This window comes from Phocoena sinus, chromosome 9 (assembly GCF_008692025.1).
Source record: "Phocoena sinus isolate mPhoSin1 chromosome 9, mPhoSin1.pri, whole genome shotgun sequence".
Taxonomy (NCBI): domain Eukaryota; kingdom Metazoa; phylum Chordata; class Mammalia; order Artiodactyla; family Phocoenidae; genus Phocoena; species Phocoena sinus.
In genome coordinates this window covers 23,256,814-23,268,944 of record NC_045771.1, presented here as the reverse complement: position 1 = coordinate 23,268,944, position 12,131 = coordinate 23,256,814, and the positions used below count along the sequence as shown (strand labels likewise).

At 44.4% G+C, this 12,131-nt stretch overlaps 1 protein-coding gene across 3 annotated transcripts in view; it reads left to right on the top strand.

Moving 5' to 3' along the window:
* Nucleotides 1-9,060: 9,060 nt before the first annotated feature.
* AHCYL2 (adenosylhomocysteinase like 2) overlaps nt 9,061-12,131 on the top strand; it is a 204,276-nt gene continuing 201,205 nt past the window's right edge. The window contains exon 1 of one of the 3 annotated variants that reach the window (XM_032642990.1): nt 9,061-9,488. In XM_032642990.1, the coding sequence (XP_032498881.1) occupies nt 9,126-9,488 (363 nt within the window). In that variant the 5' untranslated portion in view covers nt 9,061-9,125. The remainder of the gene's footprint in view (nt 9,489-12,131) is intronic. The other 2 variants (XM_032642989.1, XM_032642994.1) reach the window with 2 other exon arrangements.

The following is a 12,131-nucleotide window of genomic DNA, read 5'->3' as shown; positions in this document are numbered from 1 at the left end:
ACGAAGACCCAATGCAGCCAAAAATAAATAAAATAAAAATAAATATTTTTTTTAAAAACCTACAAAAAAAAAAATAGTTTGCCTGAGGCTACAGAGTAAGTGATAATGCTGGGATTCCATCAGAGCCATCTGGCTCCAGAGTGACCTGGCTCTTGGCTACTGCAGTCTACTGCCTCTTGTTTAATTTAGAAGGATGAGAGGAACTAGTTTTCTGTAGCAACAAGCTCAGTGAAGCAAAATGACTTGCCCGCAACCTCACAGCTAGTAAGTGACAGACTCTGGGTCCAGGGTCTTCCTGACTCTGCAATCCAGACTCTTTCTACTCTCAGTTCTGACCTCTGGTTTTTCCTCCTGTCCAGGTTTCCCCTGCTGTGTTCCCTCTGGCCACCACGTATCCCCTTGTGCTTGCTCATCTTGTTCGTTCTTGACATCACTGCTCCTCTCAACAGTAGTACAGCTAATTTTTTTCTTTTAAAATTGAAGTATAGTTGATTTACAATGTTGTGTTGGTTTCAGGTGTACAGCAAAGTGATTCAGTTGTATATATATATTTCTTTTTCAGATTCTTGTCCATTATAGGTTATTACAAGATATTGAATATAGTTCCCTGTGCTATACAGTAGGTCCTTGTTGTTTATTCTGTATATGGTAGTGTGTATCTGTTAATCCCAAACTCCTAATATATCCCTCCCCCGCCTTTCCCCTTTGGTAATCATAAGTTTGTCTGTGAGTCTATTTCTGTTTTGTAAATAAGTTCATTTGTATCATTTTTTTAGATTCCACATATAAGTGACATCTTTTGATATTTGTCTTTCTGTCTTACTTCACTTAGTATGATAATCTCTAGGTCCTTCCATGTAGCTGCAAATGGCATTATTTCATTCTTTTTTGATGGCTGAGTAATAGTCCATAGTGTGTGTGTATATATATTTACCACGGCCTCTTTATCCATTCGTCTGTCGATGGACATTTAGATTGCTTCCATGTCTGGCTACTGTAAATAGTGCTGCTATGAACATTGGGGTGCATGTATCTTTTTGAATTAGAATTTTCATCTCTTACAGATATATGCCCAGGAGTGGGATTGCTGGATCATATGGTAATTCTATTTTTTGTTTTTTAAGGAACCTCCATACTCTTCTCCATAGTGGCTGCACCAATTTACATTCCCCCCCGACAGTGTAGGAGGGTTCCCTTTTCTCCACACCCTCTCCAGCATTTATTGTTTATAAACATTTGGGGAGGGGCAGTGCCACGCAGCTTGCATGATCTTAGTTCCCCAAACAGGGATCCAACCCAGGGTCTGGCAGTGAAAGCGTGGAGTCCTAACCACTGGACCGCCAAGGAATTCCCTATTTGTGGACTTTTTGGTGATGGCCATTCTGACTGGGATGAGGTGATATTTTATAGTAGTTTTTCTTTTCATTTCTCTAATAATTAGCGATGTTGAGCATCTTTTCTTTTGCCTGTTGGCCATCTGTATGTCTTCAGTAGTAGAGCTATTTTTAAACCTTTATCAACAGCAGTATGCAAAACAATAAAAATGATCAGTGTTGTCTAATCTTTTCTGAAACAAGGGGAAATGTTCATTTTCTTTCTTCTTTTTAGCTCCATGTACATTCCCTCCATCTCTTCTTTCTTTAGTAGTATTACTTATATAAAGGATGGGGAATGGGGTATTGGGGGAGTTTATTCTGGGCTTTGAAAAGCTGAGAAATGTTACCCTTCAGTTTGACTGTGGAGGCCGATAGATTCTGTGACCACTAGAGGGCACTGTGAGCCCACCTTTTGTGAATGCAGACAGGCAGCTGTTGGAAATCCGTGACTGTGGACACTCACTCCCACAAACCAGTTGTGCATTGCAGTATTTTTATAGGAGCGCCAGATCTTGGGACTGAGCAATAGTGGCCACTTTCCTACCAAAACTCCTGAATTAGACCCCTAGAAGAAACTCCTCAGGGTCCAAGAGGAGCTTGGTTTGGGGGACTCCCTGTGGCTGTGCTGCTGCCCTGAGGTCTCTGTGCTTTCAGCCCTCCAGGAGGCTCTGCCCTCAGCTGCTCCATTGGGCCCCCCTTACACTCAAACTCAGTCATCCATCTTCCCAGCTTGTGAGGCCTGCCCCTTTTGGTACCAGATTCTTTTTTTTTTTTTTTTTTTTAACATGTTCTCTTGTCTGAGAGGTCTGCATAAACACTGCTTTTGAGCAGTATCTTTAGTGAAGGAAAATGAAGCATAGCTTTTTTTTTTAACGTATTTATTGGAGTGTAATTGCTTTACAATGGTATGTTAGTTTCTGCTTTATAACAAAGTGAATCAGTTATACATATACATATGTTCCCATATCTCTTCCCTCTTGCGTCTCCCTCCGTCCCACCCTCCCTATCCCACCCCTCTAGGTGGTGCATTCTTTTAAGCAGTATGTCCACTGCCCCAACCCTTCCTCTGCTTGTATGAGTCATTTTTTAATCTAAGAAATTGAAAAGATAGAGAAGCATAAAGAACAACCTAATAATAAATCCCCACATTCCCAATACTCAGAAATAACTTTTAAAAAACCATTTTATCATATTTGCTTCCAGCCTACTTTTAAAAAAGAAATATAGTGTAACAGATTTAGCTGTAAAGTCCCCTTTGACCAACCCTCCTGTCCCATTTTTCCTCCCACTTTCCCCTTCCTCCACAGAAAAACAACTGTCTGAATTTAGTGGGTTTCCTTCCAGTCTATTTTTACATTTTCATATGTGCAAATGAAGCTATGCATCCATAAACTATGTATTGCTTTTGTCTGCTTTTATTTTTTTAATTATATTTTTATTAAAGTATAGTTGATTTACAATATATTAGTTTCAGGTGTACAGCACAGTGATTCAGTATTTTTATAGATTATACCCCATTAAAAGTTATTACAAAATAATGTATATAATTCCCTGCTCTGTACAATATAGTTTTGCCTGCTCTTAAAGTTTTTTTTTTAAGTTAATTTATTTTATTTATTTTTGGCTGCATTGGGTCTTCGTTGTTGCATGTGGGCTTTCTCTAGTTGCGGTGAGCGGGGGCTACTCTTCATTGCGGTGTGCAGGCTTCTCATTGTGGTGGCTTCTTTTGTTGTGGAGCATGGGCTCTAGGCGCACGGGCTTCAGTAGTTGTGGCGCATGGGCTTAGTTGCTCCGCGGCATGTGGGATCTTCCTGGACCAGGGATTGAACCTGTGTCCCCAGCATTGACAGGCGGATTCTTAACCACTGTGCCACCCGGGAAGTCCCTGCTCTTAAAGTTTTAATTTTCATCTGAATTATGCATGATATAGTTTGAAAAGTCAAATAGTTCTACAGGTCTTGTTGATTAAAGCAGCTATCTCAGTACCCCATAATTTCCTGTTCCTGGGAGCCAACCACTTTATTTTAGATGATCCTTGTTATATTTACTTCCATATGTCTGAATAACATGATAATGCCATCTCTTGAATGTTCATTTCAGGTGTTATCATTTGACCTCCCAATATAGAGAATATAGAGAATATGGATTTAGCTCTTTTTCACTCTGCCTACAAGGAGGGAAAAAGAGATGGAGGGGGGAGGAGTCAATAGTGACAGTTTTGAAAGCTGGAAAGCAAATGGGTGGCAATTTGGCAGTCTTGAAAAAGCTAAAATAAAGTTTTACCCAGGACTAGGGAAAACTTATATTGCAACACCCCTAAAAGGCTCTGAATTGGAGGCAGCAGGTACTTTAGAAGGTAGAAATGAAAGCAGGAGGATTGGTTTCTGACCCCCTACCTAACTCTGAACAGTGAGATGACTGCCCTTCCCAACTTTGGCTGCTTCTCAGTTCATTCTCTGGAGAAGGCAAACAGAGGGTCTGTAGTATTTGCAGGCATGATCTTCTGGCTTCCAGAAGTTCATTTTAAGAAGTTCAGTATCTTTCTGACTCTTGAACTGTTGTAAAAATGTTCCTTGATCCACTCCAGACATTTGAAGGATTATCTCTTTGTCCCCAGAGTTTGGAAATTTAATAGTGATGTGTATTAATGTAGGTTTATTTTCATCTATTGGGCTGGCACCTAGTGGCCCCTTTCATTATGGAAATTCTCCTTTTTCAGTTTTGGGAAAATTTTTGAGTTATTTATTTGAATTCCCCCCTCCCACACCCCCAATTTTCCTTGTCACTTTTCTGGCACTCCTATTATTTGGGTGTTGGTCTTCTTGGACTGACCCTCTAAGTCATTTTCTTTTCTTTTTTTTTTTTTTTGTGAATGGTATATATTTTTTAAAATTTATTTTAGTTTTGGCTGCATTGGGTCTTTGTTGCTGCGCGGGGTTTTCTCTAGTTGCGGTGAGCGGGGACTACTCTTCGTTGTTGTGCGTGGGCTTCTCATTGTGGTGGCTTCTCTTGTTGTGGAGCCACGGGCTCTAGGCATGCAGGCTTCAGTAGTTGTGGTGCATGGGCTTCAGTAGTTGTGGCTCACAGGCTGTAGAGTGCAGGCTCAGTAGTTGTGGCACACGGGCTTAGTTGCTCCACGGCATATGGGATCTTCCCGGACCAGGGATCGAACCCGTGTCCCCTGCATTGGCAGGCGGATTCTTAACCACTGCGCCACCAGGGAAGCCCTTTTTTTTTTTTTTTAATTAGAGAAAAAACGTATATTGAATATCTGAAAAACAATTCCTAAGAGATCAGCTTTTCCAGAAAACTGTGGCTACCCAATGCATTGTACCTATCATGTTAAGACGTGCACTGGACACAAATATAAAAACCACGACTAACACAAAATTGTAAATCCACTATACTTCAATTAAAAAAAAACATGAAATAAGCCACCATTACTCAACAATCTGAGCAAATTTAAACTGCATCTTTCCTATTTTTAATTTCTTCCTCCTTTTTTCTTTTATGGCAGTGCCGTGTGGCTTGTGGGATCTTAGTTCCCTGACCAGGGATTGAACCCAGGCCCTTGGCAGTGAGAGCGCAGATCCCTAACCACTGGACAACCAGGGAATTACCAATTTCTTCTTCTTTTTATTTATTGAGTTTTTAAAAATTTCTGCTAGTATGCTTTCATTTTAAAGGTCTCATGTTTGTTTTCTGAATGTTCACTTCTTTTTTTTTGCGGTAGGCGAGCCTCTCACTGTTGTGGCCTCTCCCGTTGCAGAGCACAGGCTCCGGATGCGCAAGCTCAGTGGCCATGGCTCACGGGCCCAGCCGCTCTGCGGCAATGTGGGATCTTCCCGGACCGAGGCACGAACCCGTGTCCCCTGCATTGGCAGGCGGACTCTCAACCACTGTGCCACCAGGGAAGCCCTGAATATTCACTTCTTGAAACAGTATGTTCTTTCACAAATAAAATATCTTTAAGTCTCAGGATATTGATGATATTTTGGGGGGGGGTCTTGATTTCTTCTTGGTGCATAGCCTCTGTTTCCTCCCAGTTGTTTTTTTCTGCTTGCTTATGTTGATCTCTGTCTTCCATATTAGTTTTCTTGTATAACTTGTGACTTTATCTACTCATACTTAAGAGTGTAGCACTAAGTAGTTCTCTGGAAACTCTGCGAACATGCGTGTGGTCTTGGGTGTGGTCTTCACCGAGGGTGATCTGGCTGGCCTATTTCCTTGGGGAACTCTCAGTGTTATATCTTCAAGTTTTCTCTCTTGGACTGGTCAGATTATCTTAGAGAAGTTCTTCCAGTCTCCTGCATGGAAGATACATTTTTGCCTGCCAGGGTCTGGAAGCTGAATGAGCCAGGTGAGGGAAGAGAACCTGTGGTCTAAATATTTCATAAACTAAATAGTTCATAAACTTGTGCTTAATTATCCTGTTTCCATTACGGTATTTCCATCTTCAACTGTGCCTTGTGTCCCTCAGCAACAAAGACAGCAGAAGCAGCAGGTGTGTAGGATAGAGTTGAGAATGGGTGAGGAATGTGCCCTGATGGTTGGCCTCAAACTGTGGATGGTGCCTGGATAAATAAACGATGAATATAAGTTTCTTTCCAGTGCTCCAACTCCTTATGTTTTGTAACCACATCCCATTGAAGAATTAGTTCATCCCCTCAGTAATCAAGTCTAGTGGCTGTCCAGGTAGGCAGCTGCTGCCTATGAGCTTCAACACAGGCCAGGTGGCTGTACCACAGCTCCCTTGTGCATTAGGTGGAAGAAAGAAATCAGTTATAGAGCTGCTAATCTCTTCTCTGACAGCTGGAGGATGAAGCTCTAAGCTGGTTCTTTATAATAGGAAGGAAATTCTGAAAGACAGAGTGTGAAGAGAAAGCTTAAGAAGCCCTTGCGTCTGGTGGACTTGTGGGCTTTGTGGAACTGGAAGTGCTCAGATGCCTTCCAACTCACAGTGTTAGGCACAAGTTTTTGAAGGCCAGGATACAAAAGATTCCATTCAGTGTAGGACAACTCCACAAAGGAACAGATTTCCAAGATAGCAGTAGCACAGGGAAGGAGATCAAGGCAGGTGATTTCTCCCTCTCCTTCTTGCCAGGGGAAAAATAGTTGATCCAAAGACTAGATGTCCAGTGGCCTTCTGGGGTTATCAGGGCAATCACTTACTCTCTGAACAACCATAAACTGTAAGATCCCCTTTGCCTCAGTTTCTCTGAGAACGGAGAAGAAATGACCTACCCCATAATCTGTCACCCAGAGTCAATTGTATTTTTTTTTTTTTTTTTTTTTTTTTTTTTTTTTTTTTTTGTGGTACACTGGCCTCTCACTGCTGTGGCCTCTCCCGTTGCGGAGCACAGGCTCCGGACGCGCAGGCTCAGAGGCCATGGCTCACGAGACCAGCAGCTCCACGGCATGTGGGATCTTCCTGGACTGGGGCACGAACCCGTGTCCCCTGCATTGGCAGGCGGACTCTCAATCACTGCGCCACCAGGGAAGCCCTCAATTGTATTTTAAAGTATTGCTTTTTTCAAGTATTATTTACATAGTTAAAATCTAATAGAATGTGCAATTCTGTTTCCTGCTTTTTAGCTTATTATTTTATCGTAAGCATTTATTTCCCTTCATCATTAAAAAAAGTTCTTGGCCAACTTAATTTTAAAGGTTGTAACCATTCCTCTGTTGTTGGACATTAGTATCAGATAACTTTTCATAATTAAAAATAAAACTGCCATACAAGTCTTCAGGTTTACACCTTTTAAAATAAATTTAAAATTTTAAAATAATACAGAAAAGTACAAAGTAAAAAAAAAAAAACCTCACCCCAAATCCCATCACTTAAAGAAATCACTATTCATATTTTAGTTAATATTCTTCTCTGCTGATACACTTACCTGAATTTCATATTATCTCCCTGAAACCGAGCAAGAGTCTGCGTGCCCTCTCTGCTCCTCCGTGTCGCCTGTTTCTTGTTTGTAGTAAAGAAAAAAAAAAAAGGCTTTAATCTCCTAGGTCCTCCCCAAATTCCAAAGAGCAGGCTCAAGCATTAATAGGACAACAGAGTCACAGGACATAGTTCCAATTCCTCCTGAAGGGATATAGGTAACAATCTGATAGGTATCTTTGAGTTCTACAGAAACTAAGACCCCTACCCATATGGAGGATAGTGACTACATGCATGTGACCACAAGCATGGGTACCCTAGACTGGTTGGAACCAGAAGGTTGAGATTCCGGAGACATCACCCTGTTACTTCACCACCGACCAATCAGAATTAAGTCACACATCCTGCAGCCCTAAATTTTGTCTATCGGGGAGGTCGGGCTTTTTGAGCACTAGCTGCTTGTTCTGCTTGGCACCCTGCAATAAACTTTTCTCTGCTCCAAACTTTGACATTTTGGTTTACTTGACTTCATTGTGCCACTGGCACACGAACTTGGGTTGGACATCTATTAGAATTAACAGGGCAGGAATTCCCTTGACGTCCGGTGGTTAGGACTCCGTGCTTTCACTGCCAAGGGTTCACTCCCTGATCGGGGAACTAAGACGCCGCAAGCTGTGTGGAGGGGCAAAATAATAATAATAAAGAGGGAATTAATTAACAGGGCAAAAGAACTGGCCTTGTTTAAGGCAACATGTAATTTTTTAAAAATTTAATTCAATTTATTTAGGCTGCATTGGGTCTTCGTTGCTGCGCACGGGCTTTCTCTAGTTGGGGCGAGCAGGGGCTCTAGGTGCTCAGGCTTCAGTAGTTGTGGCTCTCCGGCTCTAGAGCGCAGGCTCAGTAGTTGTGGCCCACGGGCTTAGTCGCTCCACAGCATGTGGTATCTTCCCGGACCAGGGGTCGAACCCACGTCCCTTACACTGGCAGGCGGATTCTTAACCACTGTGCCACCAGGGAAGTCCCCAACGTGTAATTCTTTAGCCTTGAAATTTTGACCTAGTGATACCTAACTTCTTTTTTTGGACTGATGTTAAATTCCAAGCTCAGAATGTTCTAGAAATCACCACAGTAGGCAAGGTCCTAATTTATTCCTTCTAAAAACAGAGCCATTAAAGTTCGGAAAGCTGTTAGGGTCCCGATTTCATTGAGGCAGAAAAATCAAGTCACTTTAAGCCGTAAGTCGGCGCTCTCCCCACGTGACACCTCTTTTCCTTTAAATGCCTGCTCACGTGATCTTAGACTTGCACACTCGGAGGCAATTTACAATGTTAGGGTAGAAAGTCATTCCTCCCCGACCTTCCCAACCCTAGGGTTTCTAGCGTTCGTTCCCCGGAAGCCGCAACTCCTCTGGAGACTTTCTCTTCCTCATGTCGTGTCACCCGTTGTCACTCCTTTCCGTTAGTCACCGGCACTAGCGCTCCATCTCTACTACAGAATCCCGCTTGCTGGAGGAAGAGGGATTGGGACTACAACTCCCAGGGGGCATCGTGCGCCCAGCCCTTGGCGGCGCGCAGTGGTGGTCGGGGGCTGAGGTCCCACTATCTTTTCGCCTCGTGCGGCCCAGAGTAAGCGCACTACAGGTTCCGTGGCTCCACGCGCGCGAGCGAACCAGGTCGGGGCGGGGCGGGGCGGGGCGGTGGGGGAGAGGCGGGGGCTGGCTGGCGGGCGGGCAGAGGAAGGGGGTGGGAGCGGAGGCGAGGGAGGGGAGGAGTGGGGGAATGGGGGAGGGATGGGGAAGGGAGGCGGGAGGCGGGGCCGAGCAGGGGCTGGAGTCTGAGCCGGCGGTTGCAGTGGAGGCGGTGATGTCGGTGCAGGTCGTGTCAGCAGCGGCTGCCGCGAAGGTGCCTGAGGTGGAGCTGAAGGACCTGAGCCCCTCCGAGGCGGAGCCGCAGCTGGGACTGAGCACGGCGGCCGTGAGCGCCATGGCCCCCCCAGCGGGCGGCGGGGACCCTGAAGCTCCAGCTCCCGTGGCGGAGCGGCCCCCGGCCCCTGGCCCGGGATCGGGGCCCGCTGCGGCTCTCAGCCCAGCCGCTGGGAAAGTGCCTCAGGCGTCGGCCATGAAGCGGAGCGACCCTCATCACCAGCATCAGAGGCACCGCGACGGCGGCGAGGCCCTGGTCAGCCCCGACGGCACCGTCACCGAGGCGCCGCGCACGGTCAAGAAGGTATTGGGGCCGGGCTGCCTCTTTCGGAGAGCGAGGGTGGGAGGGGGAACCGCAGATCCTCTCGGCGCTGCGGCACCACCCTCAAGGCCCTCCCTTCTGATCGTAGGAGCAGAGAGATCCCTTTTCCCCGTAAACCCGCTCTCTCAGAGATGTTCCCACCCGGGCCCCAGTGCTGGGGAGCGAAGACTCCCGTTGGTACGGCTGTACTTAGTAGCTGGGAATAACATGGAGGTAGCGCTGTCCCCTGCTCCTTGGAATAGTATTACCCCTCTCTGTACTCCCAGCATACTCCCGTGTGTATTTTCCAGACTATCGGGAAGAAGACCCCGATGGTGTAGAAAAAGCTTACTACTTATGAGAGTTCATCCAGCAATAAGGGTGGAAAGAGCTTTTCTATTTGGAGATCTTTTCTATAAGGAGTAGTTACCTCGCACTGAGATCCTCAGTTGTCTGGTTTCTGTACAGATGATGATTTTCTGCCTTTCTGTGGCTAAGCGCTTCCATCGAGCAGTATTGATGCCGTGCCCTTCATTCCAGATACTGCAATATCCTTACATCTTCTCTGAGTGTAGAAGGGTAATGGAGAGATTCTCTTCACTGTTTTCTCTTCAGAGGTTTGTCCTCTCTGCTCAGTAGTTGGTCACCAAGATTATTAGACTGTGTATGAAGATAATGATTGTTTTATTGGTTCTTTTATTATGATCTGAAAGTGTTAGGAAGAAATGCTTCTACTTTTGGGAAAGGCGATCACTGTGGGGTTTTCTGTCTCAGCTGTCAGCTTCTTTCAGATATAGTTTTGAAGAGGCCGTAGCCTCAGAACACCAAGGAGTAGGTGTGCCTAGATGTTTGATATTCCCAGTATTACCCTTACAATGGCTATCTGTGGTGTGTCTGTCCTCTCATAAAGCAAATCAGTATGGAAGAAAAAGGGCAAATATTGCAAAAACAGAGATGTGGATCGTATGAAAAGGGATTATCATTTTAATTTCCGAGGTATAATGTGAACACAGTAATTTATAGGTTTTTTTACTTTGTGAATGATTTTTTAAAATCTATTTATTTAATTTATTTATTTTTGGCTGTGTTGGGTCTTTGTCGCTGTACACGGGCTTTCTCTAGTTGCGGCGAGCAGGGGCTACTGTTGATTGCGGTGCGCGGGGGGGCTACTCTTCATTGCGGTGCGCGGGCTTCTCATTGCGATGGCTTCTTTTGTTGCGGAGCACGGGCTTCAGTAGTTGTGGCTCGTGGGCTCTAGAGCGCAGGCTCAGTAGTTGTGGTGCACGGGCTTAGTTGCTCCTGGGCATGTGGGATCTTCCCGGACCAGGACTCGAACCCGTGTCCCCTGCATTGGCAGGCAGATTCTTAACCACTGGCCACCAGGGAAGTCCCCTTGTGAATTATTTTTAATTGCTTTATCAGAACAGCAAGGAAGTGATGTGAAGTCTGCATTGGTTTCACTGTGCAGGATTCAGCTGAGTTGGAACCTTGTATCCAGCCTAACTTTGGTTGTAATAGCCTCATTATTAAGGTATGAAGCAGAGAACCCTTCCATTTTAATTACCCAAATATAGGTGATAACATCAGAGGCAAGACTGAAGGAATTTGTTTAGTGATGCTTTAGGACAGTGTCTTTCTCATTTGCATTATGAAACTTCTCTGGGAGGAATTATAGGAGGAAAGAGAGGCAGCACAGGCACCAGTGCTGGTACTACCTAGATTTGAGTCTGGAAATCTGAAATGTATTTGTAACTAGTTGAGGTGCTTTATAACTTTGGCCAAATCCAGTGATTAAGGGTCTTTTTGTGTAAAATCTGTATTTTGATTAGATCTCTTGAGGGTAAGAGTGTTTAACAAATTGCCTTTATTTATTTTTTTGGCCTTGTCATGAAGCTTGCGGGATCTTAGTTCCCTGACCAGGAATTGAACCTGGGGCCACAGCAGTGAAAGCGTGGAGTCCTAACCACTGGACTGCCAGGGAACTCCCCAACAAATTGCCTTTTTTTTTTTTAATATTTATTTTTATTTATTTGGCTGCATCGGGTCTTAGTTGCGGCATGTGGGATCTTCGTTGCAGCATGTGCTGTCTTTTCGTGTGGCCCGCGGGCTCAAATTGCCTTTAGAACATGGGATTTACAGTCAAGCAGACCTGGGTTTGAATCCTAGTACCCCCACTAACTAGCTTTTGGGTAATTTCCAAATTCTCTAAATCTTAGTTTTCTCCTTTATAAAGTGAGGTTACTAATACGATTGAGGGTTAGAAATATTTGTAGAGGGCTTAGCATTGAACTTGGCACATAGAGTGAGGGCTTAAGAAGTTACAGCAATCATTAAGAATTGATTTTATTTTTTTCTTCCTTCCATCGTGGCTTAAGTGCACCACTATGGCTTCCTTTGAAATGGTGCATACTATTCAATATATTCTATATAAAGCAGTGAAAAAATCACAGGCCAGCATCAGTCTGTTTTTCCTAATTCTAGATGTGTTTCTTGACCATTTTCCTTGTTGCTGAACCACATTCTTCCTGTTTTTCCAGCATCAAAATGTAGGTCCCATGATTCTAGATTTACTCAGCAGCCCCAAGGCTATGGAAGACAGGGCTGAGCTTGCCTTACAATGTTAATTGCAACCAAAAAACAACTTCT